The 27,777-nt window shown below is 41.2% G+C and overlaps 1 protein-coding gene and 1 long non-coding RNA gene across 3 annotated transcripts; one reads left to right on the plus strand and one right to left on the minus strand.

The window, feature by feature from the left end:
- Positions 1-16: 16 nt before the first annotated feature.
- On the minus strand, positions 17-27,777 carry LOC116312859 (Fanconi anemia group A protein). 2 transcript variants are annotated; one of them, XM_039615827.1, is made up of 42 exons: positions 27,542-27,777; positions 27,323-27,435; positions 26,956-27,019; positions 25,838-25,998; positions 25,256-25,351; positions 24,235-24,308; positions 23,962-24,071; positions 23,373-23,483; positions 23,102-23,165; positions 21,747-21,859; positions 20,992-21,068; positions 20,204-20,345; positions 19,849-19,982; positions 19,590-19,700; positions 17,688-17,783; positions 17,454-17,513; positions 16,605-16,693; positions 16,214-16,274; positions 16,064-16,113; positions 15,829-15,899; positions 13,907-14,005; positions 13,172-13,305; positions 13,001-13,071; positions 12,450-12,549; positions 12,141-12,328; positions 11,838-11,928; positions 10,322-10,519; positions 5,350-5,423; positions 4,797-4,925; positions 4,587-4,668; positions 3,598-3,767; positions 3,326-3,431; positions 3,153-3,212; positions 2,959-3,063; positions 2,629-2,744; positions 2,186-2,342; positions 1,848-1,910; positions 1,232-1,325; positions 1,052-1,127; positions 663-819; positions 479-577; positions 17-365 (listed from the first exon to the last, which is right to left on the minus strand). In XM_039615827.1, the coding sequence occupies exons 1-42, from the start codon at positions 27,600-27,602 to the stop codon at positions 273-275; spliced, it is 4,320 nt and encodes a 1,439-aa protein (XP_039471761.1). In that variant the 5' UTR covers positions 27,603-27,777; the 3' UTR covers positions 17-272. The 2 variants fall into 2 exon arrangements, with proteins under 2 accessions (XP_039471761.1, XP_031586222.2); XM_031730362.2 differs by having other exon boundaries at positions 26,956-27,052.
- LOC120441317 lies at positions 10,325-16,199 on the plus strand. Its single transcript, XR_005613980.1, has 3 exons — positions 10,325-10,430; positions 15,855-15,914; positions 16,072-16,199. It is a non-coding gene; the product is annotated as an uncharacterized LOC120441317 (long non-coding RNA).

Here is a 27,777-nt window from a genome sequence, read left to right on the forward strand (position 1 = left end):
CAGTTCCAGGAACAAGTTTTCTTATCGGCTCACTGCTTTTATTAAGTTATTACAAATCAAAGTGTTCTTTTGAATTGTAGCATTGAAAGGGCTTCAGATGTACATGTGTGTAAGAAAGTGTGTAATGTGTGTAAAAAAAAAAAAAAGGAAAAAAAACCAGTGTAAATAAAACAGGTTTTCTTTTTACAAAGCCGAGTCTGAACAGTGCAGTGTTTCAACGCGTTTCTGTTGGACGGAGGGTTGGAATATTAGCGTGGAGAGATCTCGGTCGATCAGAGGAAGTCCATCTCTGGGCTGGAAGGCTCGAGCTGCACAGACAGCGCTGCTGCCAGCTCCGGGTCCAGTTCTGCACTCAACGATTCCAGCTGGACCGAGAAAACCACAAGCAGATAGGCAGGACAGGAAGGAGATATGAAAGTGTGAGACAGGTGTGAAAGAGGCAACGGGTAACGTACATGTTGATGCAACTTCTGCTCACCTGTCGGAGCTGCCCCGAAGAGAGTATAGTCAGAGGCGTTTGTGAGATGGCTCTTAGAAGAAACTGCTTGGTGCGGCCAAGGACATGGGAAGGCTCCGCCTACCAAAACAGATGATGAGCGTGATTCCAGAGCAGTGCCATCTCCAACACTGCAATATGACCAGTTAGAAGTTAGAGTACAAACCACCAGCTGCTTCTTGGAGGATTCAGGGTCAGGTGATGGAGTGTCTCCTTCCAGGAAGAGCTGCAGCATGCTCAGGTAGCAGACGATGGCAGTATGGAGGAACCCTGGACAACGCACAGCTCTCTGTAGGAGCTCGGCGCTTTGCAGGAGCAGCAAACTGAACGGCCATGAACACAAGGAAATTTAGAAGGTACAACAGGTACAAATATTGATAAGAGTTGAGGTTGGAACTTCCATCTTGTCACGTGTGTGTGTGTTTGGCCTGTTGTCGTTCCTAATGTCATGGTGCGTCAGCTTTAGTGCAGAGCAGCATTTAATTCATGTGCTATTCATGAATCAACCTAGCTGTTTGCAAGGCCCCACCTCTACTAATCAACTGCAACACTCACCTGCAGAAAGCCCACGGCATTAGTTTTGTAAAGTCATCTGACGTCACCATGGTAACAGACTGATAAATGCTTTGCTCTGGAATCGAGTGAAAAATAAAAACACAGCACATCAGTTCAACCACATCAAATTCAAATCAGATTTAAATGATGACCAGAGCACCGAGCTGCTGTTCACCTTACCGTTGGACTTGAAGATGAGCAGCCAATCAGGAGAGTCCATCAACACAGCCAGGAGCTCTGTGCATAAAGCCCGGCCTTCTTCATAGCTCCTCTCCTAGAGGAACAAAAACCATGCACGTTATAAAACACAGACAGAAATAACAATACAGGCTTGTATTTTTCTCTTGAATTCATTTTGCATTATTTTCCATTCATATTGTTTCTGTTTTTCTGTCCATTCATCCATTTCCTTCCTGTTTATTCGATTCAGGGTAGGGCTGGAGCCTATCCAAGCTCTCATTGGTTGACGGGCAGGTGCTCACTTGGACACAAATCCATAAAAAGGACTTTTATTCATGCAGGATATCAACAGCAGCACCAGGGTCCAGAGGTTGGGGCCAAGACTATTCTGCTAATAAAATACTGTTATCCTACAAATTGTAATAAAATAAGTATTTATCATATTTTGTGCATGTCTTCACAGTCAGTTCCTGTGTTCCTGGACTGTTTCTGTGTAGGTTTCATGGAACAAAGACAGACTAGACAAATGCATTGGAAAGACCAGTTTCCACTTGTTTATGAGTGTGAATGTTGCAAAGTTGTAAATCCCAGCATCATTGTTTAGGTGGTCAGTTACCTGAGGATATAGCAGTGCCGTCAGGTAGTCGTTAACACACAGGAAAAGAAGGAAAACGAGAACCTGGAAGCAGAAACACGACAGCATTTTTGAAAAAGTTTGGATGGTGCTCTGTTCAAAAGAGCACAGTGGATTTGTCTTATTAAACAAATCTTTCAAGTGAGCTTCTCTCACTTGAAGGCCACACTTCTCTTAAGCCAACTTTTGTCTGAGTGGCTGGTGGTGGGTGGTGCTTCTGAGCTCACAGACTTTTGCCCAGTAGATAGAATTAAATGGTGCACTAATGGTAAAAAAAAGAAAAAAAAGAACAGCAATTAGAATTAGTTTTATGTTCTTACTTGTCTGTATTTTGAGTCTCTGTCTGGTCGCAGGACATTCAACACAGCTTTGAAGCTCGGCTTGTTTGCCTCACAGCCTCGCCAAACACGATGAAGGCTGGCCGCCAGCAGCAGAGCTGCAGCTGGAGGCATCTGCAACAGCTGGCCTTTCTCCAAACTGCAGAGCAGATGGAAAGAAAAACTTTAACATGGGGTTTCTGTAGGGTTCACCAAGATACTCAGATTTAAATCAAATCTGAGTATCTTAAATCAGATTTAAAGGACTATTCTGCACTAATGCACCCACAACAAACCCCATGAAGCTCATGAAGGTGGCTGATACGAAGAAAAGTGTGCAAAGCTGTTACAGACATCAAGGGAGTCACATTTGACGAGTCTAACATGTGAACATATTTCATGTGACCAGCTGTGAGCAGGTCTACATAATTTGAAGGAGGTGTTACCTGCAGGCCCAGTGCTGACAGTCTGTGAGGAGCTGCAGCTGCTCTGGCAGCGTCTCTTCATCACACAGATGACGCCACAGTGACAACAGGACGGGACGGAGATGCTGCCACCAGTGCTGTGCACACACAACAAAGATGCTATATTACTGTCATCTCTACACAACATCACAGGCTTCACACAGGCTCTAAGAACGATAGATCACTGATCGGTGATTCGAGTTATAAAAGTTTTTAGGACATCACCTTTCTAAATATTGAAGGTGGCAAATGTATTCAAAGGCATTTTAGTCAGAATGAAAAGAGTCATTTTATAGAGAAAACAGACAGTACCACTGTGGAGATCATCAAAACAGGACATTGCACGCTGATCTGAGACCAGGCTTTGTTGACTTCTTCTCTTGGCTGTCCACAACGTACACTGGCACCTAACAGACCCTGGAGAGGAAGCACACTTCTCAATAATCTCACAAGCTCAGTTAGAAGGTACAAACTGTATGAACTTTAGATTTCAGTAAGATTCTTACTCTCAGAAAGTGTGCAGTTATCTGGCAAGACAGCAAGCCTGCTGGAGAACACGCTTTCCTCTAGTGCATGAACAGAGGGGAGTGCAGGTGAAGAAAGAGGTGAGCATAAAAAGTACTTTTTCCAGTCAAACATCTAAATCAGATTAAGAAGAGACATTAAATGAGCTGCTCACCTGATGCTGGTTGATGTGTTCTATTAGCTTGTTGCAGCTCAGTGTTGTTCCCCCTCCATCAGTGTTTACTTTAATCAACAACACAGCTGGAAGAGCCAGGAGCACTCTGACACACACACACAAACAGAGATTCAGTGGATTAACAATCGCAATGAGCCGACACGTACCACAGAAGGACTGCGCCAACAATACCCCATCAGCCTTTTACAGCCCCTCCTTTGGCCACGCCCCTGAAATGTCTCCCTGTATAGTGCTTCTCATATTTAACGTACCTGTTCCATGTGTGCAGCAAGCGCTGCAGGCTGACGTCGGCGCTGATGCTCTGTGAGGTCACTGTAGAGGAGTATCTCTGAAACAACACCTCAAACAGGAAGTCACCCACACCAGCTCTGCTGCCATGGCTGCCGGACCGCTCCATCATGTCCATCTCATAGACAAGCTCCTGCACATACACACGCACGTAAGCGTTATTCACTAGTTTAACTGAAGTCACACAGACTGTACACTAATGTGTCAAAAACAACACGGAAGCTGATGATGCTCCAGAAGCTGCTGTGCAACTTCTGTGTAACTTGGACTCTACGAGGGCTTTAATTTTTTAGTTTTTACGTCTAAAAAAAGACAAACTTTATACTGATATTTCTGCTTGTTCTGCAGAGTGGAGTGTGACACATAAGAAATTTTTACCCATTCTGTAGCCAGAATTTTAAATGTATTGAGCAATCAGATGTTTGTTGCATTTTTTAAATCCAATAAAAGGCTAAGATTATATTTTTTCATTTTATGAATATATATGTAAGAAGATCACTATAATATTTTTCTTGATCACAAAATGTTATGTGTGAAGTTGTTAGCTTTAATATAATATACTTCAATATAAACATTATTTTACCACACTTTATTAACTATAATGTCTATACAGCTCATCCATATGACACTGCTGCAGAAATAAGGGAAAAAAGGAACTTTCATAGTTAAGTATCATTTTTTATAGTCATGAATACTTTTTTCAGTTTTACTACCTGTTTCACCGAATGATAAAACTGCAGAAACAATGATAAAAATTAGCATATAAAAGTCCAGATGGTGTTACTGATCTACTGCAGTTTGACTGTCATACTGAAACAGAGCAAAACCGCCTTTTTTTTTTTTTTTCACACGTAATAATTTCTTGGTCATTAAATATTATATTAGATTCTTTTTTTTTAACCAGGTTTGTAATAAACAAGATTCCAGAGTTGTGCAATTAGTGTGCACGCACCTGGAGTCGGGACAGGATGTCTGGTAAGCAGGTTCCTCTTCCTGGCACTCTGTGCTGTTGTGCTTCCAGGCTCTGCCAACGGCTGACATTAAATATGGACACACACAGTTTCTCACGTTAACTGAACATTTCCTGACTCTAAAAGAGGTTTTTAAATTGACTGACAAGTTGATTTTAAGGACTTTGCACATTAATGTTAATTACTAGTACCTTAACTGCTGGTCCATGATGGCATTAAGCAAATGAGAACAGAGGTTTTTCATGTCTCCTCCGCAGCCTCCCTGCTTCTGTGGACGAGTCAGGTACAGCTCCATGCAGGCCCACTGCTGGTACTCCTGACTGCAGAGAGGAACAAATAAATAAAAGCAGGAACCCAAACAACATTTTTTTCTTTAGAGGTGGAGGGGAAAAATTTCCATCACAGGAAAAAGTATTTCAGATTTTAATTTGACCAATCTTTCCTTCAAAGTCATCTTCTGCACCTCTAGACTGCCACAGCTTCAGTATTTTTGCTTGGAAGTTTGAGGTCCGCAGTAAAACAGCTGATTTGCAACAGGATCATAAAATTAGCAGCACCGCTTCAACCGATCTGTACGTGCATAAGGATTCATCCTGGAAGTGGAGGCTGAGCCAGTAGGGCATGTTTTTTGCCTTTTTGTAATTTGAAGGGCAGAGTTGCTAAAATTTAGATTAAACTTTCTATTGTTTTTTTTAAGGCACAAATTTTATTTTCTAAACTCACACGGTGTGTTTGCCGTCTTACCGTTCAGCATCAGACAGGGCGTCCTCACTCCTCTGTACTCTGAGCTCATTAGCTAACCATTCTGAGAACAATAACTAGACAGACATAAGGAGATTTCATGATTATTACATTCAATTCAATTCAATTTTATTTATATAGCGCCAAATCACAACAAAAGTCGCCTCAAGGCGCTTTATATTGTACAGTAGATAGCACAATAATAAATACAGAGAAAAACCCAACAATCATATGACCCCTATGAGCAAGCACTTTGGCGACAGTGGGAAGGGAAAAACTCCCTTTAACAGGAAGAAACCTCCGGCAGAACCAGGCTCAGGGAGGGGCGGGGCCATCTGCTGCGACCGGTTGGGGTGAAAGAAGGAAAACAGGATGAAAGACATGCTGTGGAAGAGAGACAGAGATTAATAACAGATATGATTCGATGCAGAGAGGTCTATTAACACATAGTGAGTGAGAAAGGTGACTGGAAGGAAAAACTCAATGCATCATGGGAATCCCGGCAGCCCACGTCTATTGCAGCATAACTAAGGGAGGATTCAGGGTCACCTGGTCCAGCCCTAACTATATGCTTTAGCAAAAGGAAAGTTTGAAGCCTAATCTTGAAAGTAGAGATAGTGTCTGTCTCCTGAATCCAAACTGGAAGCTGGTTCCACAGAAGAGGGGCCTGAAAACTGAAGGCTCTGCCTCCCATTCTACTTTTAAATACTCTAGGAACAACAAGTAGGCCTGCAGAGCGAGAGCGAAGTGCTCTAATAGGGTGATATGGTACTACAAGGTCATTGAGATAAGATGGGGCCTGATTATTTAAGACCTTGTATGTGAGGAGCAGGATTTTGAATTCAATTCTGGATTTAACAGGAAGCCAATGAAGGAAGCCAAAACAGGAGAAATCTGCTCTCTCTTTCTAGTCCCTGTCAGGACTCTTGCTGCAGCATTTTGGATTAACTGAAGGCTTTTCAGTGAGTTTTTAGGACATCCTGATAATAATGAATTACAGTAGTCCAGCCTGGAAGTAATAAATGCATGAACTAGTTTTTCAGCGTCACTCTGAGACAGGATATTTCTCATTTTAGAGATGTTGCACAAATGGAAGAAAGCAGTCTTACATATTTGTTTAATATGTGCGTTGAAGGACATGTCCTGGTCAAAAATGACTCCAAGGTTCCTCACAGTGTTACTGGAGGCCAAGGTAATGCCATCCAGAGTAAGAATCTGCTTAGATACCATATTTCTAAGATTTTCAGGGCCGAGTACAATAACCTCAGTTTTATCTGAATTAAGAAGCAGAAAGTTAGCGGCCATCCAGGTCTTTATGTCTTTAAGACATTCCTGCAGTTTAACTAATTGGTGTGTGTTACCTGGCTTCATGGATAGATAGAGCTGCGTGTCATCTGCATAGCAGTGAAAATGTATGCTATGTCTTCTAATGATGCTGCCTAAGGAAGCATGTATAATGTAAATAGAATTGGTCCTAGCACTGAACCCTGTGGAACACCATAATTGACCTTAGTGTGTGAAGAGGACTCTCCATTTACATGTACAAATTGGAGTCTATTAGATAGATATGATACAAACCACTGCAGCGCAGTACCTGTAATACCTACAGCGTGCTCTAATCGCTCTAATAGGATATTATGATCAACAGTATCGAACGCAGCACTGAGGTCTAGCAGGACAAGCACAGAGATGAGTCCACTGTCAGAGGCCATAAGAAGATCATTTGTAACCTTCACTAAAGCTGTTTCTGTGCTGTGATGAGCTCTGAAACCTGACTGAAACGCTTCAAATAAGCCATTCCTCTGCAGATGATCAGTTAGCTGTTTGACAACTACGCTTTCAAGGATTTTTGATATGAAAGGAAGGTTGGAGATTGGCCTATAATTAGCTAAGACAGCTGGGTCTAGAGATGGCTTTTTAAGTAAAGGTTTAACTACAGCCACCTTGAAGGCCTGTGGTACATAGCCGATTATTAGAGATAGGTTGATCATATTTAAGATTGAAGCATTAATTAATGGCAGGACTTCTTTGAGCAGTTTTGTAGGAATGCGGTCTAAAAGACACGTTGATGGTTTGGAGGAATTAATTATTGAAGTTAACTCAGAAAGACCAATTGGAGAAAAAAAGAGTCTAACTTAACATTGATGGTACTAAAAGTAGCTGTAGATAATATTACATCTGTGGGATGATTATTGGTAATTTTTTCTCTAATGATATAAATTTTATTTGTGAAGAAGTTCATGAAGTCATTACTAGTTAACGTTAAAGGGATTGTTGGCTCAGTAGAGCTCTGACTATTTGTCAGCCTGGCTACAGTGCTGAAGAGAAACCTGGGGTTGTTCTTATTTTCTTCAATCAGTGACGAATAGTAAGATGTTCTGGCTTTATGGAGGTCTTTCTTATAAAGTAGCAAACTATTTCTCCAGGCTAAATGATGATCCTCTAAATTTGTGACACGCCATTTCCTCTCCAGCTTACGAGTTATCTGCTTTAGGCTACGTGTTTGAGAATTATACCACGGAGTCAGGGACTTTGGATTTGAGGCCTTAGTTTTCACAGGAGCTACAGTATCCAGAGTCGTGCGTAGTGAGGAGGTAAAATTATTAACAAGATAATCGACCTCTGTTGGGGTAGCGTTCAGATAGCTGCTCTGCTCTATGTTGGTACAGGGCATTGAAGATGATAACAGTGGGTGGATTATATTCTTAAACTTAGTTACAGCACTTTCGGAAAGACATCTACTTTGATAAAGTCTACTCTCCACTGCTGTGTAATCAATTATTGTAAATGTAAATGTTATCAGGAAATGATCAGACAGCAGAGGGTTTTCAGGAAACACTGTTAAATGTTCAGTTTCTATGCCATATGTTAAAACAAGATCTAGAGTGTGATTAAAGTGGTGGGTGGGTTCTTTTACATTTTGAGAGAAGCCAATTGAGTCTAATAACAGATTAAATGCGATGTTGAGGCTGTCATTTTTAGCATCTACATGGATGTTAAAATCACCCACAATAATTATTTTATCTGAGCTGAGCACTAAATCAGATAAAAGTCTGAGAAATCAGAGAGAAACTCTGTGTAAGGCCCAGGTGGACGATAGATGATAACAAGTAAGACTGGTTTCTGAGTTTTACAGCTGGGGTGGACGAGGCTAAGCATCAGGCTTTCAAATGAATTAAAAGTCTGTCTTGGTCTTTCGTTAATTAATAGGCTGGTGTGAAAAATTGCTGCCACACGCCCCTCGGCCTGTGCTTCGAGATTTCTGGTAGTTAGAATGACTTGGGGTGTTGATTCATTTAAACTAACATACTCATCCTGCTGCAACCAGGTTTCTGTAAGGCAGAGTAAATCAATTTGTTGATCAATTATTAAGTCATGTACTAACAGAGACTTGGAGGAGAGAGACCTAATATTTAATAATCCACATTTCACTGTTTTACTCTTTGGTTCAGATGTGGATACTGTATTGTTCTTTCTTTGTGATTTTTTATGTTTAAGTTGTTTGTTGCTGGTTTTGGTTTGTTTTTTGTCTTTTTGGGAGCTGACACAGTCTCAATGGAGATGGGTTTTGGGGGTAGTAGGAGGAGAGAAGCTGCAGAGAGGCGTGTAAGAGCTGCAACTCTGCTTCCTGGTCCCAACTCTGGATAGTCATATTTTGGGGGTTTAATAAATTTGTCCATATTTCTAGAAATGAGAGCTGCTCCATCCAAAGTGGGATGGATGCCGTCTCCTAACAAGACCAGGTTTCCTCCAGAAGGTTTGCCAATTATCTATGAAGCCCACATCGTTTCTGGGACACCACTCAGACAGCCAGCAATTTAAGGAGAACATGCGGCTAAACATGTCACTCCTGGTCTGATTGGGAGGGACCAGAGAAAACTACAGAGTCCGACATTGTTTTGGCAAAGTTGCACACCGATTCAATATTGATTTTAGTGACCTCCGATTGGCGTAACCGGGTGTCATTACTGCCGACGTGAATTATGATCTTACTGTATTTACGTTTACCCTTAGCCAGCAGTTTTAAATTTCCTTCAATGTCGCCTGCTCTGGCCCCTGGAAGACAATTGACTATGGTTGCCGGTGTCTCTAGCTTCACATGTCTGAGAACAGAATCACCAATTACCAGAGTTTGACCCCGGCGGGTGTGTCGCCGAGTGGGGAAAACGGTTAGACACATGAACAGGTTGGTGGTGTACCTGGGGCTTCAGTTTAAGACTATGCTTCCTCCTCACCGTCACCCAGCCGCCTCTTTCCCCAGCTGCTTGGGGTCTGCCGGGAACAGCTAGCGGGGCCTATGCTATCTTCGGCTGCACCAGCTACAGGGGCCTGGCTAGCTACGGGTGAATGAAGGGTGCGGTCGAGTCTCCAATTTAGTAATCCTGGCCTCCAGAGCTGCAAATATACTACATTTGTTACAGGTATCATTACTGCTAAAGGAGGCCGAGGAGTAACTAAACATCTGACACAATGAGCAGGAAAGTGCAGGAGGGACAGGTGAAGTAGCCATGGTGCTAACGAGTCGGCTACGAGCTAAGCTAAGCTAGCGAAACAGTAAAGAGACAGTGAGTGAATACTTTGGCTATAAATTAGGTAGTGAGTACACAGAAAGGGTGATTCAGATGAAGCACGTTAAGATTATACTATGAAAAAGGGATGTATCAAAAGATTTAAATTAAATTGCTAAGCAGAAAAGCTACTCAGAAACACCACTGTGTTTGAGCAGGAACAGGAAGTGATACTCTACCACAAAGCGAGCGAACACCAAGTGACAGCCGCTGTCAGCAAGAGCAATGTCTTCCCGTTTTGGAAAACATGCTGTAAATATTCTATAAGAGGATGACTCTTGGGAAAAAATCAATACAACTACTCCATGAATCATTTTCTACATGCACACAAACACCTGTGCTCATTAATGAAAACAATCTTTGCACAGGTGTGTGTTTAATGGAGAAACAGGGGACCCAGCACAGACCTGATACTGTGGTATCTGTCCGAGTTGTTGGAAGGCAGCGTTCCTCCACAGATGCCAGGCCGTCTTCCTCCAGGTGTTGTTGGAGTCGGTGATGCTGCTCCACAGGCCGGTATGTTTCTCCTCCAGTTGTTCACTTAGCCCAGCATCAGCTACAGTTCCTCTGGCTTCAGGTAACAGTCGTGGGATGAGGTACAGAAGCTAAACACAAACACACAATAATATAAGTAGTGCTAAGTAATGAAAAGAGGGAAGGCCCAGAAAGCTGGTTAAGACGGACGATACACAGAATGATGTAATAAAGGCAGGAGGGGCTTTTAATGAGTTTTAAGACTTTATTCTATATCGCACTTTGTTTATTCAGGCTGTTTGTTTGGCTTTATTGATTAAATTAAGGTACAAATGCAAGCACTGAGCAAAGAATACAACTCTAAACAAGTGGTTTGCACTGTGACTGTGCAGCGTCTGTCATGATATTTGCATTTGTTCCGCTTCTTTTTCCACAATAAAATCAAAACTTTGCACCGTCTCCTTTAATAGCCAAGGCTGAGCAAGTGTGGAGGAAACATAAACTCATTATAAACTATTTGATCACATGCTTTTATTTCAGCTTCTCAAAGGCAGGGTGCGAGGTAGTACTGCATTTCTGTTTTATTTTATTACAAGTCTCAGTTTTGGACACATCTGTTTTCTAGATTTAGCCCTCAAATTTAACCCTGTGCTTAAAGGTGACCCATTATGCTCATTACCAGCTCCATGTTTTTATTCATGTGCTGCACTAGAATTGCTTTTTATTGGTTACAGTTAAAAGAAAAATTCCTTATTTGTCTCTTTTCTGTGACTTTGTGCAGCCCCTTAGGTCACACTCTGCCTGAAACCAGCTGCTTTACACCCATTAAGGGCACCTTTGACTCTTTACCCAGTGACAGCCTATAACGAATTATCCTTGAAGCTCTTTTTCTGAAATGAGTGATTTCTGTCATATTTCAGCCTGCTTATATAAAAAATGATGGGGTTTGCATCAGAAATTAGAGCGGGTGCTCTATTCTAATAGTCATCAAACCACATCTTTATTGATATATACTGAGGTGTCAAAACTTGTCATTAAGGACACTGGGCAATGTCATCAAATGTCATCTTTATGGGGGAAAGAGTTCAGACAGCTTTCGTCTGATTGGCTGGGTGGGTGGGGCTTCTGTGCTCACAGTCAGAGCTGTGGTGCTAGATTGGGCAAATTAGGGATATCTAATATTTAAGAGTAAAAGTTCACATATATTACTTTACATACACAGAAATCTTTAATTAAAAGTTTCCAAGAATATGAGCATCCACATTTGTCGCAGTATGTATATGACAGGAAATAAGAAAAAGCATAAGACAAACAAAAGGCCACCAAGAACTTATTCTGGAAAGGTTTGCATAAATGCACCAGCACATGTATATACACCATGGCCAAGTAAGTCTAAAGAAAAGCAATAAGCAAACCTCATTACTTAATCACAAATAAAAAAGGTTATACCTTCTTATAGAGACTATGGGGCATACAGTCCTGCTGTTGAGGCAGTGAGTCCTCTCTGCAGATCCCGTAACAGACAGCTGCTACACACAACCTGGACAACCACAATGAGCCAAATCACTATTACTGAACATATAATAAAGATGTAAAGACGTGGACTGTATGCATGACCAATCCTTGTTAGTTACAGGTGCAGGACATTATCACTAACAAAGGAATTAAAGATGATATCCACACACATAAAGAGAGCATGCAATCATTAAAACGCTCCATTAAAAGTCAACATCCATGCATGGAAAGCCTCACCTGGCACAGAAGAGCATGTTGGCGTGTGTGCTGCAGGACAGCGCCAAGCTCAGAGCCTCTTCAGCCGGCACTGGCTCAGGCCGAATGGGCGGCACCAGCTGAACCAGAGGACTGTGAGACACCGAGGAATACAGGTGGACCAGGAATGCTGCCAGGCCGAGTACATGGGCAGCATTCAGCGACACCCACTTCATACGGAAGAATAAAAATACTTATTGACATAATTTAAGCATGAGAATAAAATTAAAAGTCCACGACACAAAGTGAAAGTCAGATATAAATAGAGGGAATAAATGTGGGTTTATGCACCTGGTTGTGAAGCAGGTCCCAGAGTCTGTGTATGAGGCTGGAGAGCAGCTGTGTGTTACCAAGCAGAGCGCTCACAAACCTCGAGGCCCATGGGCTTTGTCTAAAGACGCAAACAATTAGAGCAGCAGCAATTAGTCGACTGAAAGGAAATTGATTAGGATGTAATTTGAAGATCAAATATAACTTAAATTTATTTTTTTTTATAGCTCTTTAAATAAGAAGACTCTGAAGGTACCCTGGACAAGGTTTTATTTACATCTTGCAGAGATCAACTTTCATTTTATAGGAACTAGTTAATATTTTGGCCTTTTAATTGGACAACACAAAGGAGACACACTTTGGTTTTAGTACACCTTCAAATCCATCAGATTAGAATCAGGATTCCAGATTCGGTGTTGATGATTAGAACCTATTTAGAAGCCTCCATCTGTTATTGCAAAGCTCTATCAAAGGCTTTGAGTCTGTCAATACATTTAAAAAGAGCTCAGGATTATTTAAATATACGATTTGCAACTTTTCCTGAACTAAAGCCAAGCTGAGGTCCTACTCACTTATTGGGAGGGTTTGCTTTGGAAGAATTTAGCATGCACTGGCAGAAGTTTCTTAGGATCATATTGACAACCTGAAGCAGGACAGAGAGAGAGTCAATAAAAAATGCATACTAGTTAGCACACACATACTGCAAGAGGACTGCTGATTTATAGACGTTCATCAGTGCGTACTTTGACATGGAGCTCGGAGGATGGAGGAACGTCAGTGTGAAGTCTGATGACCTTTTGTCCAATCGGATCATCGGGACGACCGGGGAAGATAACACTGAGCGTGTGTGAGATCCTGGACAGCTGGGCCGACATGTCTGAGGACACGTGAGTGTTGAACAAACTGTGGAGGAACCTGAACGACTAACACAGGCTAAGCCTTCATCAAAACTACTTCGTATACTTTTTCAAACGTATACATCATTCAGTAGCTGAGCCTTTATAACAGACACTTTATTCCTGAGGGTCTTTGATTCACATACTGTGGCGCCATCTTGTGGTCCACAACACAACAAACCAAGGCAACAAACAAAACCAAAATCTTAATTTAAAAAAAATGTAAAAGGTTAACTGGTTAAATAACCTGTTAACTCTGGTTGTTCTTTGTGTGTCAAAATCTCAAGAACTTGTAAGCATGAAGTGGAAACTGTGTGGTCAGATTCCAGATCACGTTTTGCTGTGGGAACTCGTGTCTCCAGTGGAGCTTTTAAATCCTGAATTTTCTATGGATACTTTGACTTTCCCACATTCAACAGTGCACACAGATGCACACAGATGCACACATGTTTCTGAACAAATTCCATAAGATCAGAAAGACCAAAGAAACTGGTCTCTGTGTGAATCTCTATTAAGAACTCATGAAGCGTTTTCGCTGACAGAATATAAAACGTGTGAGTGAGCGCATGAACACCTTCCCACCTCCATCATTTCCATCAATGACAAGTTCTGCAAACTCCTGCAGCTGAATCTTCAGGACCTCCAGGGGGTCATCTTTGCTGTCTGAACTTGTGGCATTCACTGAAAACAGGAGATGATCAGGATCAGTTTCCGACTATGAGATGTTGTATTATATGAAATAAGTGGAAAGCTGTGGCTGCACAGGTCAGCTGCTTATTATGTATATGTACAGGGCTCTCAGGGTTGAGAGTGTGGTGATAATTAAATATACTCGTCAGTAACTCAAATCTGACAATCCAAAGCACAGCAGCTCAACTAATAGAGCGATGTGTCTCTGCAAAATTATACCTCTGTGTAGACTGAAAAACACAAATCTGTCAAAAGGTGACAGAATTTATTGCACCGGTTTTCACTCACCATAGAGTGAAACCTCGTCTTACATCTAATCTGACTTTCCCCACATAAACTCATCATTCTGATTCATCAGTAAGTGATGCAGTCTGATGAGTGCAGTGCTGAATGATCATGTGTGATGACATGGCTCTCTGATGCAGCACTTCTCAGATCATGAGTGCTTTGCTTCCTTCAGGAGGCTGCAGGAATAAAATCAACTCAACACAGACGTGTACATGCACACCCAAATCTTTCAGGGTCTGAAGACTAAAGCTGATGAAGCAGCATTTAAAACATGCATTCTGCGAATGCCCAGCAGAGGGAGACTACACTTACTGTCATGAAAGTATGTTATTGATTTTTTTTAATATTTTGTAGTCAAATAAAAAATAAGTCACGGTATCTTGCAACTTATGGTTGACCATTCAGGTTGAGCATTATTTGTTTAAAGTCAGGTGCAACAAAGTTTCCACAAGCCCAGCCCAGCTGTTGGTATGTACATGTGTTGCTTTGTCTTCATGCTTCAATTGGGAAATGAAGAAAGTCTCCAGCGTCTGTCTCTGGTTTGGGCATGCACATCAGCAACCCTGCTGTTCTGTCTGAGCCAGCACACCATTAACAAGTAGAGCTATAGCAGGCAGAAAGCACTGCATTAATCCAATTTACCTGCAGTTGTTGCTGATATATCTCCACTTATAAACTCTAATCATTGATCACTTCCCATGAAAGACATTACCAGTCATTCTGTGCTCTCTTGTGTTATACTAGGAAGTACATCTGTTGAATGTCTCTCTGTCTGGTAAAGCAAATAAAGAATTCCAAATTATATCTATTAGGCACCATTTTATCTTATAGAGGTGCTTTGCTGCTCCAAGGACAGGGTGACCTGTCAGAGAAACCTGAGAAACTCAGGTTTTTAATTTTCAACTAGAATTGGAAATCTAGTGCCAGAACAAGGATAAATCCATGTCTGAATGACTTTAAAGGAAACATTTTAGACTTTTAAAGAGCTCAGACATGCTGAGGCAGGACCTCCAACGTATGAGTATTTCAAAAATCACTGGGTCAAAATTCCACCACAGCAATGTCAAGAAAAGGTGGCATTATTAGCCCTTTAGGTCAGTGGGGCAGATGACTTTCTTACACTGGTGATTTACTAACATGACAAACTTTTTAGACCCAAAATAATAATAAACAACACAATCTGATGTCTCGAGTGCTTAAAAAGAAAGCAATTGTCCTGTTTTTGGCTTGTGAAGATGTTTGACCTCTCAGCCAAGTTTTTTTTTTTTTCAGAAAGTCTCATCTTTTCAAACTGTTGCAGCATCTCCCTCTGTATGATCTGAGCACTCAAGACCACCGTGACCTGACAATCTGAACTTTGTTGTGTTTAATCAGGGTTTGTTTTAAGTTTCAATTTCAAGATGCACACAAAACAGAAGAAATCAGTAGGCCTTGAATACTTTTTCACTGCACTGTGCTAATAATCAAACAAATAATATCGATCTTTAAAATAAATAATGTCAACGGTCCTTTAAAAGAATACTCACTATTCTGTTGTCTCTGCTTCTGGCAGGACTCCATGTAGGATGAATACTGTGCAGCAGGGATCTTATCAGCTCTAAACACACAAAAGGTAACAAATAATCATATTGTGATGATGATTAATGTATCACCTAAAACAACTAGATGAATTTTAATTAAAGAATAAACTCTGGGAGCATTGTCGAGTAACCTGCTGTGGAGAGATATGATGACATTTTTATCTCTCTGATAAAAACTCACTTTTTCAGCGCTTCAATGAAACTCATTCGAGCATCGACTTTCACAGGAAGCTGCAAATAAATGACAGTTCATGCATGTCATGCAACAAAAACAACCTCACACATGAGAATGCACAGAAGAATATCAGGAGAGATGGCAGGAAGCGCTTACCACTCTCGGAGTGAGCAGAGCGGGAAGGAACCGTGTCAGGAAATACGGCCTCCGGAAAATACTGTGAAAAGACCAGAGAGGACCTTCAAATAACATGTTGTATATTTAAAAATCGAATTATTCCATTCAGCTGTTCTCAAGAAAATATCACAAACTAAACCAAAACATTCTGGGAAGTCTGTTCTTCTATTTGTGTTCATTTTCTATCTCTTTAATGTCTTGTGTCACTTTCAGACCATTATTGTCTCTTTGTGGTTGTCCTGCTTTCTAATAACATCTTTCTATGGCTGCTAAATTCTTTTAAAGAAGACATATTAACGGTCTTTTAAACCGAGGGTTGGGGCCCCTGGCTGCTCAGCCCTGCGTCTGGTATAAATGTGCTGTAGTTTACCTGGCCTCCATGACTGTGGCAGAGATTCTGCCTGTGCTCTCAAACAGAGACACAGCTTTGTCCACATCCTGGGCAGCCTGGCACTGAGGCTGCAGACACACAAACATTGGACTGTTAGTCTTATGTCAAATCAGGACTCAGCAATCCCCAATTACACCTGTGTCCACACAAAGTTACTTCAGACGTAGAAGATAGTTTGGGTTCTGATGCCAGTTTGCGGGTTACAGAAAATGTTGGGTCTGTGTTTCCACAAGCCCCGCTGGTTTAGAGACTTATTCATCATGAAGAAAACAAGACAGTCAGCGATCGATCGATTTACTTGCAAGGGAGGCCTCGTCGGTATCTACCACAAAATGACCCCAAATCCGGCCTCCGCTTGCTGCCTTTTATTGGGAAAACAGTTCACACAATACACATCACAGCAAAACAACACCCACCATAAAACCCCCCAAATGGTTCTAAGACAAAGCACTGTATGTATTATGTGTGTGTGTGTGTGTGTGTGTGTGTGTGTGTGTGTGTGTGTGTGTGTGTGTGTGTGTGTGTGTGTGTGCTGTGCTCTGACCAAAAGGGTCATACAAGCAGGAAGCAACATCACAAGAAACAGATCTTCCAGATAGGATGTATCTGCAATAAAAGCCTCTCCAGCCAGTCAGAGACAAAGGAATTCCTTTCATCACAGAGTTAAAACAACGTAGAGATGGTAAGAATAAAAATGACAATCAATTCAATTCACTTTAACAGAATAGAATAACAGAGCATAGAAAACAGAAGGAGGCCACAGCATGGAATAGAATATGATGCAGAAAATTTAATTATAATAGAATATCCACTGTGTGTCACTGTTACCTGCACCGATGTACCTGCAGCCGAAACATCCTCATATAAACCCATGTCCTCCACTGACTCCTACGCACACGCACACACACACACACACACACACCATGGATAAAAGTTGATATTTATTTCCTCTGTGCTACACTAATAACCACAATCCGCTCACAGTGTGGTTTTTATTGTATTATATGGAAAAATCAAAGTAACGCAGTGATAATGAGCTTCTTCTTTCGTTTTTCTTCTTACCTTGAGGTCAGCCAGTCTGGTCTTAGCCAGTGAGATGTACTCCATCAGGAGGCTGCGGTGTTTCACAGGCACATACGGAGGGTGGAGGATGTGAACCTAGCAGGGGAAAATGACAGTGGGGTGTCAGAGCCGGGCTATTCCTCTCAGTTTCTATTGTTTTCTTATAGTTTACACTCTCCCAGAAATGCTATAATTCTGCTAGCATTTGTTCCCAGCAGACAGAGCTGATTTCCAGTAAGTATGGAAGGGTTAGGGTTAGGAACCCTTCTCATGTAGTTATGAATATATAAAAAATATTAATGGGCGATCTATTTTTCATAGCAGATATGTTACAAAAAGTAGAAAATAGCAGCTGAAAATGATCATTAACAAACAAAACAAGCAAGCAGCATGAGAGCTCAGGATAACGGCTGGTTTTTTTTTTGGTTTTTGGTTTTTTTTTCTTTCTTTTTTTTTTTGGGAGAGGTCGTACCTTTTCTTATTGTTTTATGGTAGGATAAACGTATCTATATCTGTTTTAGTCTAAGTGCCTTTTGTTTAGATGAACTGCTGGACTTCCAGACCAGCAGGTTTAGGGAAGTCTTTATGGGGTCACACTCCCCCCCCCCCACCACCACACACACACACACACATACTTACAAAACGTACAGGCAAGGTACTCTTTGTGTGTATGTATACATCATATGTTAATGAACCTATGTTTATTCATGTAACCTCAATAAAGGAGCAGTGTTACGGGGGAGCGGACGAGAGAAACTGGGGTCAAGCGAAGGAACGGCGTTTGTCCGGTTCTCTCCCGTGCACGTGAAACATAAAGAACTTTGCCTACTCGTGTCTTGCTTTGCTGTGTAATTACATTGTCTTCAACATTCCAGCGAATAGGTTCAAGCTACAAACCTATCAGATAACATGGATGTGGTATGCTAACAGTGAATGCTGTCGGTGTTTTTTTTTTGTTTGTTTGTTTTTTTTTGTTGACAGCAACGAGCAGGCAACACAGAAAACCTCCTGGAGCGATTAGCATCCTCAGAACCAGAGGGGACTTTCACATGGAAATGGAAATGCTTTGTCGAGAGGTTTACATAAGTAAAACTTGACTTTTAAGACAATTTTAATATTAAATATTATATTAATATTTAAGATATTTAAGTGGTTATTCTTTCCATGTATAAATAATGATGTTCAATGTTCAGTGAAGGTATTTGGTTAAAGGTGAAAACATAGTCATAAATATTCTAATAAATGTTTTGATGATTTTTTAAACTTAATTTACCTCAGTGTGAACTTTGTATATATATATTCATTTGTATGTATTTGTATTTATCTGACTCTGACTCTAAGCTCTGCACACGATTTCCTATTTACCCAAACCTAGTATATGTGTACAAATGGCAAAAAAAGCTTTTATCTTCTGTACATGAAGTTTTCATATCACCCTGTCCATTGAATTTAATGTTTCAGCTTCAATAATTCCTCAAAATATGTGGTCAGATCTGCTGCTAAAAGGACTTCTGCTTAACCTTGGGTATATTTAAAGTTTTAAGTCTGAGAATTAACACATTTGCCATGTGTAAACAAATGATGAATAACCTTATTTTCCACAAGTAAAATATTGCTGCATAATGCACTCCGATAAGCATCAATATTTCAGTGCTACAGTGACTAAAGTAGCTTCTGATTTAACAAACACTGCAGCTACAGCGACCAGGATTCAGACCGGATATCAGTCAAGTGAGTTGAAAAAGACTGACAATGTGCACTCACAGTAACAAAACCAGCAAGATTAGTGCTACTGCAAATCAAAGCAGTCTGCACTAGCAAAAAAAAAAATAGGGGAATATAAGCTTATTAATACCCTGTGCATTCCTACTAAGTGTATACTCAGAGACATGTGGATGTCACCTTGAGGTACTGTGGCGGTTCAAACGGCACGAGGTCGGAGAGGAACTTCAGCAGGAACACCAGCGACTTCTTACTGCTTGCATGATAGCTACTGCCACCACCGAACGACATCTAGAAAGGTAGAAAAAGATCCTGCTGGTATTAAAAATATTAAACTAAAAGGTATAAAGCTCTCAGTGTTTCAGTCTATGACAGAAAAGTTAATTCTCAAAACTATTAATAAACTAGAAACTATTGGTGGGTGTTAAAAGGCCGAAACCTTGAACCAGTCGCTGTACGAGGGGAAGATGGCGGGTCCTTCCAGTCCACCCTGTCGAGCCAATAAGAAGGCAGTTATCAGGTTCTCAAGGTCATAGCCTTCGAATGCAGAGCTCAGCAGTCTGAACAGCAACTCTATTGGAGACAGAACAAGACAGATGTTACTGTGGTCCTCTGTCTCTGAAATATTAGTTTACGGCTACAGAGACTCGAGTTTATTTCAATATCACTATGCTGTTTTGGAATGAAAGCTTGTGCATGATTTTTCTTTAAATTTGTTTTTTTCTTTTTCCTTTCATCTAAGTGGCACATAAGACTTCCACTTGGCTGTGCTGATAGACCACCAGCACGCCTACCTTTCAGGCTGGGCTGGGCACAGTGGTAGTACACCAGCAGGGTGGAGAGGAAGCACAGGACGTGTTTCCAGTTCACTTCATGGGTTTCCAAAACCTGCTGCAGGTGACGCAGCAGCTGCTCCACGCTGAAGACCACAGCCAGCTGTTAGAGGAACACAACAGGACAGAGCAGTTACTCAACAGCCCCTGCTGACCACTGATTTGTAAACTGTGGTTCTTTTTAGCTTTTTAGTGAAAGCGTTAATCCTGATGTCAGCAGATAATTGTTTGTGAGCCACAGCTGGCAAAATGTGAAAAAGAGACTATATCACACAAATGAAGGTCTCAAAGTTAAAAGCAACTTAACACCTAAAAGTCATAGTGAAACCAGCGTCCTTCCACCCCTTTAAAATGGATCATATCCCAGTGCAAAGCTTTGTTTTAAGCTTGTGATGAGTCAATCAGAAGAAAGTGTGCTTAAAGGGAGAAGGAAAGGAGCTAAAACCTGACTTCTAACAATCAAAGCAGTAGTTCCTTTACTCCCCCTCCTCACTTAAAAACCAAAGGTGGCTGATCATTCTCGGTTGTTCCCCCAGCCTCGGGAATAGTTTACAGTCTCAAATAAAGTCCCGTTCAAAAGTTTTTCCACCTATTTTTAGTTAAGAAATTATTAATAAGAAATTCACATTTAGTTTCAAATCAGACACAGAAAGAAAACAGATTTAATACACAACACATTTTTCTTCTTCTTAATCTTAATTAGATGCGAAGGGACAAACCCAGTTACAGTTATTACATTAAACATTTACCTGACGGAAGAGAGAAATCAGCAAGCGGCTGGCTTTTGCAAAGGTCCACTCATTCTGCAGGGTGATTGCATCTGACACTGAGAACATATCAGTTATGTCATTTCTGCAGCATAAAAAAGACTTTTAAAGATTTATTTATACCACATCAAATATCGCTGGAGTGATTTTAGTTGTTTAGGCCTTAATTTGATGCTTTTTGTGTTGTTTCCTTAAAGTGTTTTTATTAACCTAATTGTGCAATATTTATAGCACATGACTTAAATAACTCTTTCAACTTTTGAACTGCAAAGACAGAAGTTTTATAGATGTTTACAGATCTGTCATGTCTGAAGCAGCCAGGGATTGAACCATGAACCTTCCAGTTAGTAGATGACCTGCTCCAGGTAACCAGGCTCGACCCTGCTTAGCTTCCAAAATCAGACAAGATCGGGCCCGCTCAGGGTGGTATGACCTTTAAATACTCATTGATCATTTATAGCTCAATAATTAATATAAACTGATAGCTAAATGGGTATTGATTAACCCATTAAAGTTTTGGAAACTTTATGATTTAATCGCCTTCCTTAGTACTATTGATGACACTTTAAATGTATACCTGCACAAAAGGCATAAATCAAGAAAATCTTTCTGAAACTGAACTCTCAGTTCCCTCTTAAAGGTCTTGCCAGATGAATAGAGGTGGTTCCAGCTAATTTTCAACATTAAAAAAAACTAAAGCCTCAGTCTGTTTGAAATGTCCTGTGACAAGTCTTTACCTTTCAGTTGGGGCTTATAGGTGAGAGTCTGCGTGAGGGAGTGTTTGAAGAAACGCTGAAGGCCTTCAGCTGACACTGAAACTCCACACAGTGAGGCATCAAAAATCTGAATCCTGCAGAAGACACGGAGCAGAAGAGCGAGAAATTACACACTGCATGTAACACCAAGACTAAAACTGGTGTCAGGCACCGTGGTTTCATAAGCCCCTTTACTTGGACAGCCTGCATGTTTAGATTAAACCCTCAGTGCAGGTCCTTTGGCTTTGAGTCACTGTGTGAAAGCGGCAGAGTGCTATTTTGGGCAGAATTAACCCGAGTGTGGCAACCCTACCCTAACCCTATAGATTTTGGACAAGAGGGCTAAGCAAGCAAAGTCTGAGCAAAGGTGTTGGGTGCACTGACACAACCTTCTTTGGGACTAGAAAAGTCGCTGCACTGCTGCCGTGTTCAGCCTTAACCACACACAGACATGAATAGTTGGAAACATAACAGCGAGGAGTCTTTCTGTCCACCACCTTGAGTGCATGCGTAGTTGGTGTACTATGTACTATGTAATGCAGATGCGTATGTGCAGTGACAAAAACGTGGACAGGTACGCACGTCCTCACGCTAACGTCTGATGATGAATTTTATTCCAGCACAGACTGGTAATTAGTAACGACTGTTTTTGGAATAATAACCATAAAATAGCCACTGAAGTATTTTTCAGTATCCTCCCGCAAATGTAACCCGAGTTTGTTCACCAGTTCTAATCAGTAGCCCTCAGGAATAAAGTGGTTCTGTGTTTGGATAAGCCCTTTCTATCCTGTTTCCAGTAATATTTACATTTCAGTAGATTTGACTTTGATTTAAAGGCACATTTAACCAGCACATCAAATAAAAGTCACTAACTTTAGCAGGAATTTTTCTCCCTCATCTGATTTACTTGGTGCTTTATTTTTGTGCAACAGAAAAGTAAACAACGAAAATCTGTGTTCATCAAAATTGTGATTTTTCTTCTTCATAAATAACGAGTGAAAAAAATCATTAAAGTTTATATAAATCAAGCTCAGCATTTGACATCCAGAAGATCACCGTTTTTCCTGCATATAAAAACATGAGTAGAAACCTAGAGGTTATGTTAGTCTGACTATTTGTGGGTAAGTATAAATCCCTTAGCCCGCTCTCCTGCCTTTGATTCCTGCGTTTTGTAGGAAAATCTAAAGAGAATCTAAAATTTAGTTTTCATCTCTGATCTTGCGGTGACATACATATATAAACACAGGTCTCCTTTCTCAGACAGAGACCTCAATCCCAACAGTGCTGTCTGATTGCATGGAAAGTAAATAAGAAATAAATTTTAAAAAACCCAGAACCAAAGCTTAGCTCCTGCTTCAGCAGACTCCAGCGTCAGACTCTCATCCACAATATCGAGAACCCCTGAAAGACGACAGAAAGCAATGCAATCTTTAAAAGTGTGGCTAAAAATAAAGAAAAGAAAGTACTACCTTTACACCAAGACAACAATTATCAATCGAAGAAGTAAAAAAAGATGTTTTCCACATGCAGAAGTGTGAATCTAAGTGCTTCAGTAAATATTTTATCGACACAGGACAGGTTAAGTGGGACAAGGACACGCAGACTCACAGAAGAGCATGTCATCTAGAATCGAGCAGCAGAGCAGGGAGAGCCTCCTGTCTGCAGCTGCCGGATCGTGCCTCAGCTCAAAGCCTGCTCCCACTAAGAGGCCAACCACACCTGAAACACAGAAGACCTTTCTTGGTGTCTTAATGACCTACATTATTTCCAGACACGCTCTCTTTGAAGCAAACTTACTCTACTTTTGATGTGAGAGAGAGGGGATGTCCCTAACGCTCTCATTTCATGCATATAGCTCTGGCTGTGAGCACAGAAGCCACACCCACCTGCCATTCAAACCTTGTGTTTATGAGGGGGTGCCAATCAGAACATTTTGTTTCAGACAGTGGATGAACTGAGGGGCTGCACAAATGCCATGTAAGGAAAAATAAGGATTATTCTGAACAAAGACTAAAAATATATTAATAATAAATCAACAGGGAATCAACAGGGGTGTTACCAAGGGAACTAGTTTCCCAACTGAAGCTAATAACTGATAGGACAAAGATCAAATCTCTAAAACCTGAAGCAGCATTAAGAACTGAACGATTTCTTTCAATGAAAGAGTGACAGCTACAAACGTATGAGCGTCTCCTACTTGACAACACTTTCTGCTGAAGCTGTTTGGTCTCCTCTTCTTCCTGTGGAGGCTTCCATCCACACAGAAGCCTCAACTGGGACACCAGCCATGACCTCACCTCTTCATCACTAAACAAAGGTAAAAAACAAAACAAGAGGGAGTGTGTGGGAGGAGTGGGGGTGCTTTCTGTCAGTACAGCCCAGATCATAAATATTCAGACAGTTACACCCTGTTTTGATCTTCATCTCTGCACACTGCACAGAAAGAAAATCCTTGACTGATATTTCTTACCTCTCTAAAATGTACTTCAGATTGAGGATGTTGTAAGAGTGAAGATAGTAGACCATCTCAAGTTTGGGTAGCCTCTGACAAAAACACACCAAATTCTCTATTTTAGCAACGTTCACCAAGTGAAAGACTTTTTTACAAAAAACAAGAACACAGTTCCAATCTTTATTAAATATCATTCAGTCCTGAGTGTAGAAATATTAATGGAAACCAGGAAGGTTATCATGAACTACATCATCTCCCATCTCCCCAGAAAGCAGAAAGGGATGGATCAAAGTGATTGATTGAAGTCCAACAGAAAGTTGGTTAATATTCCACCAACAACACTCAGCAAAGTCTAGAAAAACAAAATAAATGAAACATATGTGGACGGTTGTTCTGTGTCAAAGTCAAAGATGTTTCTCTTTTCTCACTACCTCACTGTTGCTTCATTCAAACTACACTCACCCGACAGAACTTCCTTAATTCTTTGTGCCACAAATTCAACAAGGTGCTGGAAACATTTCTCAGACATTTTTATTTTATTCTCCCATTTCACCACATCCCAAAGGTTCTCTAATGGACTGAGATCTGGTGACTCTGGAAGCGATGTGAGTACAGTGAAGTGATTGTCATGTTTAAAAAAACAGTTTGAGATCATTTGAGCTTTGTGACGTGGTGTGTTGTCCTGCTGGAAGCAGGCGTCAGAAGATGGGTACACCGTGGTTATAAAGGGATGGACAAGTTCAACTACATAACACAGGAAAGCTGTGGTGTTTTTAAATGATGCCCAGTTGGTACTAAGGGGTCCAAAGTGTGACTGACTGACTGACTGACTGCATAGATGGCAACTCCTCTTCTCTCAAACAGAAGTCATATGACTTTATCAAGTCAGCTGTGGAGTCCCTTGATCTCACAACCTGTCCAGGGATTGTGAGTATGTGTATGCTACACCTATCTTCTCAATGGCTTCTCAATGGGCGATATAGCTGCAGCTATGTCCATCTTTTATTTACAGTATACAAGCTCCTGTGTGTACACACACCTGATCTCTTCTGTACTCCTGCCAAAGCAGTTTGGGGCAGATGGCTCCTTGTGACAGCAATTCTCTGCTGGATTCCAACAGAACACACAGCTGGACCTGGAAGGAGGACAGGAACAGACTTAATTCAGGGAAAAAGGGATAGCTGGACTGGGCATGATAAAGAGAAAATTCAAAATTTGAAACAAGATGCAACAGACTGTTGCTGCTTTAGCCAGAAAGTTCCAGACATTATATATAACAATATTTGTCTTTTTGTTGCTTGTGTTTGAGCAAACCGTGCAGATCACCATGTAGATATGAAAGTTTGGCAGCTATTAACAAATGAATCCATCACTGCATCAGATGCTTCCACCACAATCACCTTAGATCAGGGGTGTCAAACTCCAGTCCTCGAGGGCCAGCCTCCTGCTTGTTTTTGAGATATCGCTGCCCTAACTGCGGCTGATTACCTGGATCAGGTATGCTTTGCCAATAAGAAGCTACAAGGGCAGGTTAGTTGGAAAACAAGCAGGACAGTGGCCCTCGAGGCCTGGAGTTCGACACCTGTGCATTAGATGGTCAAATGCTCTGGCAGTTACTCACTCTCTGCGAGGAAGTGAGCATCTCTCTCTTTGTCTCCTCCTCCTCTTCCTCCCTTTCGCTGGTTTCCTCTGTGATCTCCTTCAGTCTCTCCAACACTGTCTTCACCGACACCACCGCCACTGGGATACCCAGCTGCATGGCCTGACGCCTCAGCTCACTCGCTATCCACACAGTGCAACACAAAACATTTACTCTATGCCACAATTACGTTGGTTTAATGTGGCACTAAAATTCCATGAGTCACATTAAGGAATATAAAAGCACAAAACAAAAAAGAGACATCTGAAGAAGACAACAAAACTGAATTTCTGATATTTTTGCACACAGCTGAAGGACCACAGATTCCATTCATGCAAAAGCATTTTGGCATTTTTGCCCTTCCATGGAACAGAGGTATAGAATAGCCCTTTATAGTCATTGTACAAGTACAAAGAAATTGTGGGTGCGCCACATCACTTCATGTGTTTGCGCAAATGTTTCAAGACAGATTCACTGGTAACTGCAGCAGTGAGCTTATTTCAACCTCTGAATCCCATCATTCATGAGAGCTGTGCACTACAGTACAGTACAGTATAATCAAGAAAAATTCAGATGTTTTGCTTTCAGCAGACACAAACATAACTGATTAAAGTGGCAATAGTTGTATTAGAGCAATGAAAACACTTTAGCTAGTAAGGTGTCACGAGGGGTCACCACAGCGGGAAAATGCATGTTTGATTTGTCAGTTTTTTTACACTGAACGCATTCCTGACGCAAGCCCAGAGGGGATTTATGCCTCCAGCTGGAATCAAACCAGCATCCTTGAGCTTGCCAAGACAATATATTAAGCACTACAACCTGGGATCACCTGTAATACCTGGAGTCAGTGAATAAGACATTTTGATTATGTTTATGCTGTTGGTGCTCACTGGAGAACTTTTAAATGAATTATCTGACTGGTATTATGGCTTGTTGACGTGTACAGGCCATCCAAAAAGGTCAGTGCTTCAGTTTTGGTGAGTGAAATTGTGGTATTTTATTAGTCAGTTACTCTGTGTAAAGCAGCAACTTTCCACACATTTAACAAAAGCGGTGCACAGCTCAGAGAGCATTTCAGAGTGCTCGTCTCCAACACTCACCCAGCAGCGATCCAGCGATGGTGGATGAGAGACCTTCGGATGCCACTTGATTCTTCTCTCCATCCTGATGGGAGGACAGGTTGCATATCTCAGATTGCTACAAAAAGTGTGAAAAAACATATATGTGGTATTTGCAAAATAGTGCAGAGTGAAACAGCTTTTTTTTTTTAAATCTCTAAAAGCATTTCATGCACTTCCTGCAGTCATTCTGTGTTTGTGTTTCCAAGTTGAAGGTTATCATTTCTCTTTTAAACTCCTGCCAATCGTGACATTGTGCGTTGTTACATGTTCAGTCTACAGAATGCCCTAAATAAAATCTTAATTAAATGACTCAGTGTAGGCCGTTAGCTTATCTCCCCTCACTCACCCCGACTTCCCTGAACAGGCTGCAGATGCTCTGCTGCTGCTCCAACAGCTGGATCGCTGCATCCCGCAGCCTCTGGGCATCTGTCAGCTTGGGCCTCTTCAACTCACGACCAGCTAGGAAGACACGGATAGAAAAAAAAAATAACTGCATGAAAGGGGTGTTTCAAAACTTTTCTATTATTTTCGTGTACAATGTTGACGGTACAGCTGTCAAACTCACCGAGGAGGCTCGACAGAGTCCTTTTCTGAGCCACCGACTCACACGTAGCACTCAGAAACATTTCACTCTCACTGTCCGCTCACAAAACGCCTTCACAGAACCTTCACTCAATAATAGCGGGCAAAATAAATCGTCTTAAATCGCCTTTTTTTAGCTTTTACAGTCGGCAAAATCTCTGTTTTGGTTCAAGATTTCCTCCATGTTTCACGCGCCTGCCGCTCTTCTCTCTCATTGGT

This window comes from Oreochromis aureus, linkage group 7 (assembly GCF_013358895.1).
Source record: "Oreochromis aureus strain Israel breed Guangdong linkage group 7, ZZ_aureus, whole genome shotgun sequence".
Classification (NCBI taxonomy): Eukaryota; Metazoa; Chordata; class Actinopteri; order Cichliformes; family Cichlidae; genus Oreochromis; species Oreochromis aureus.

What these genes read in the sequence shown, in the direction of transcription:
- LOC116312859 (XM_031730362.2), bottom strand. Translation starts at nt 27,602, where the DNA reads ATGTTTCTGAGTGCTACGTGTGAGTCGGTGGCTCAGAAAAGGACTCTG. An exon ending in GAAGCAGGAGCTAAGCTTTG is followed by an intron (nt 21,860 to 23,101) that starts GTTCTGGGTTTT and finishes TGTCTTCTGCAG; the next exon opens with GATTCAGATTTTTGATGCCT. An exon ending in CCAGACTGGCTGACCTCAAG is followed by an intron (nt 17,514 to 17,687) that starts GTAAGAAGAAAA and finishes GCGTGTGCGTAG; the next exon opens with GAGTCAGTGGAGGACATGGG.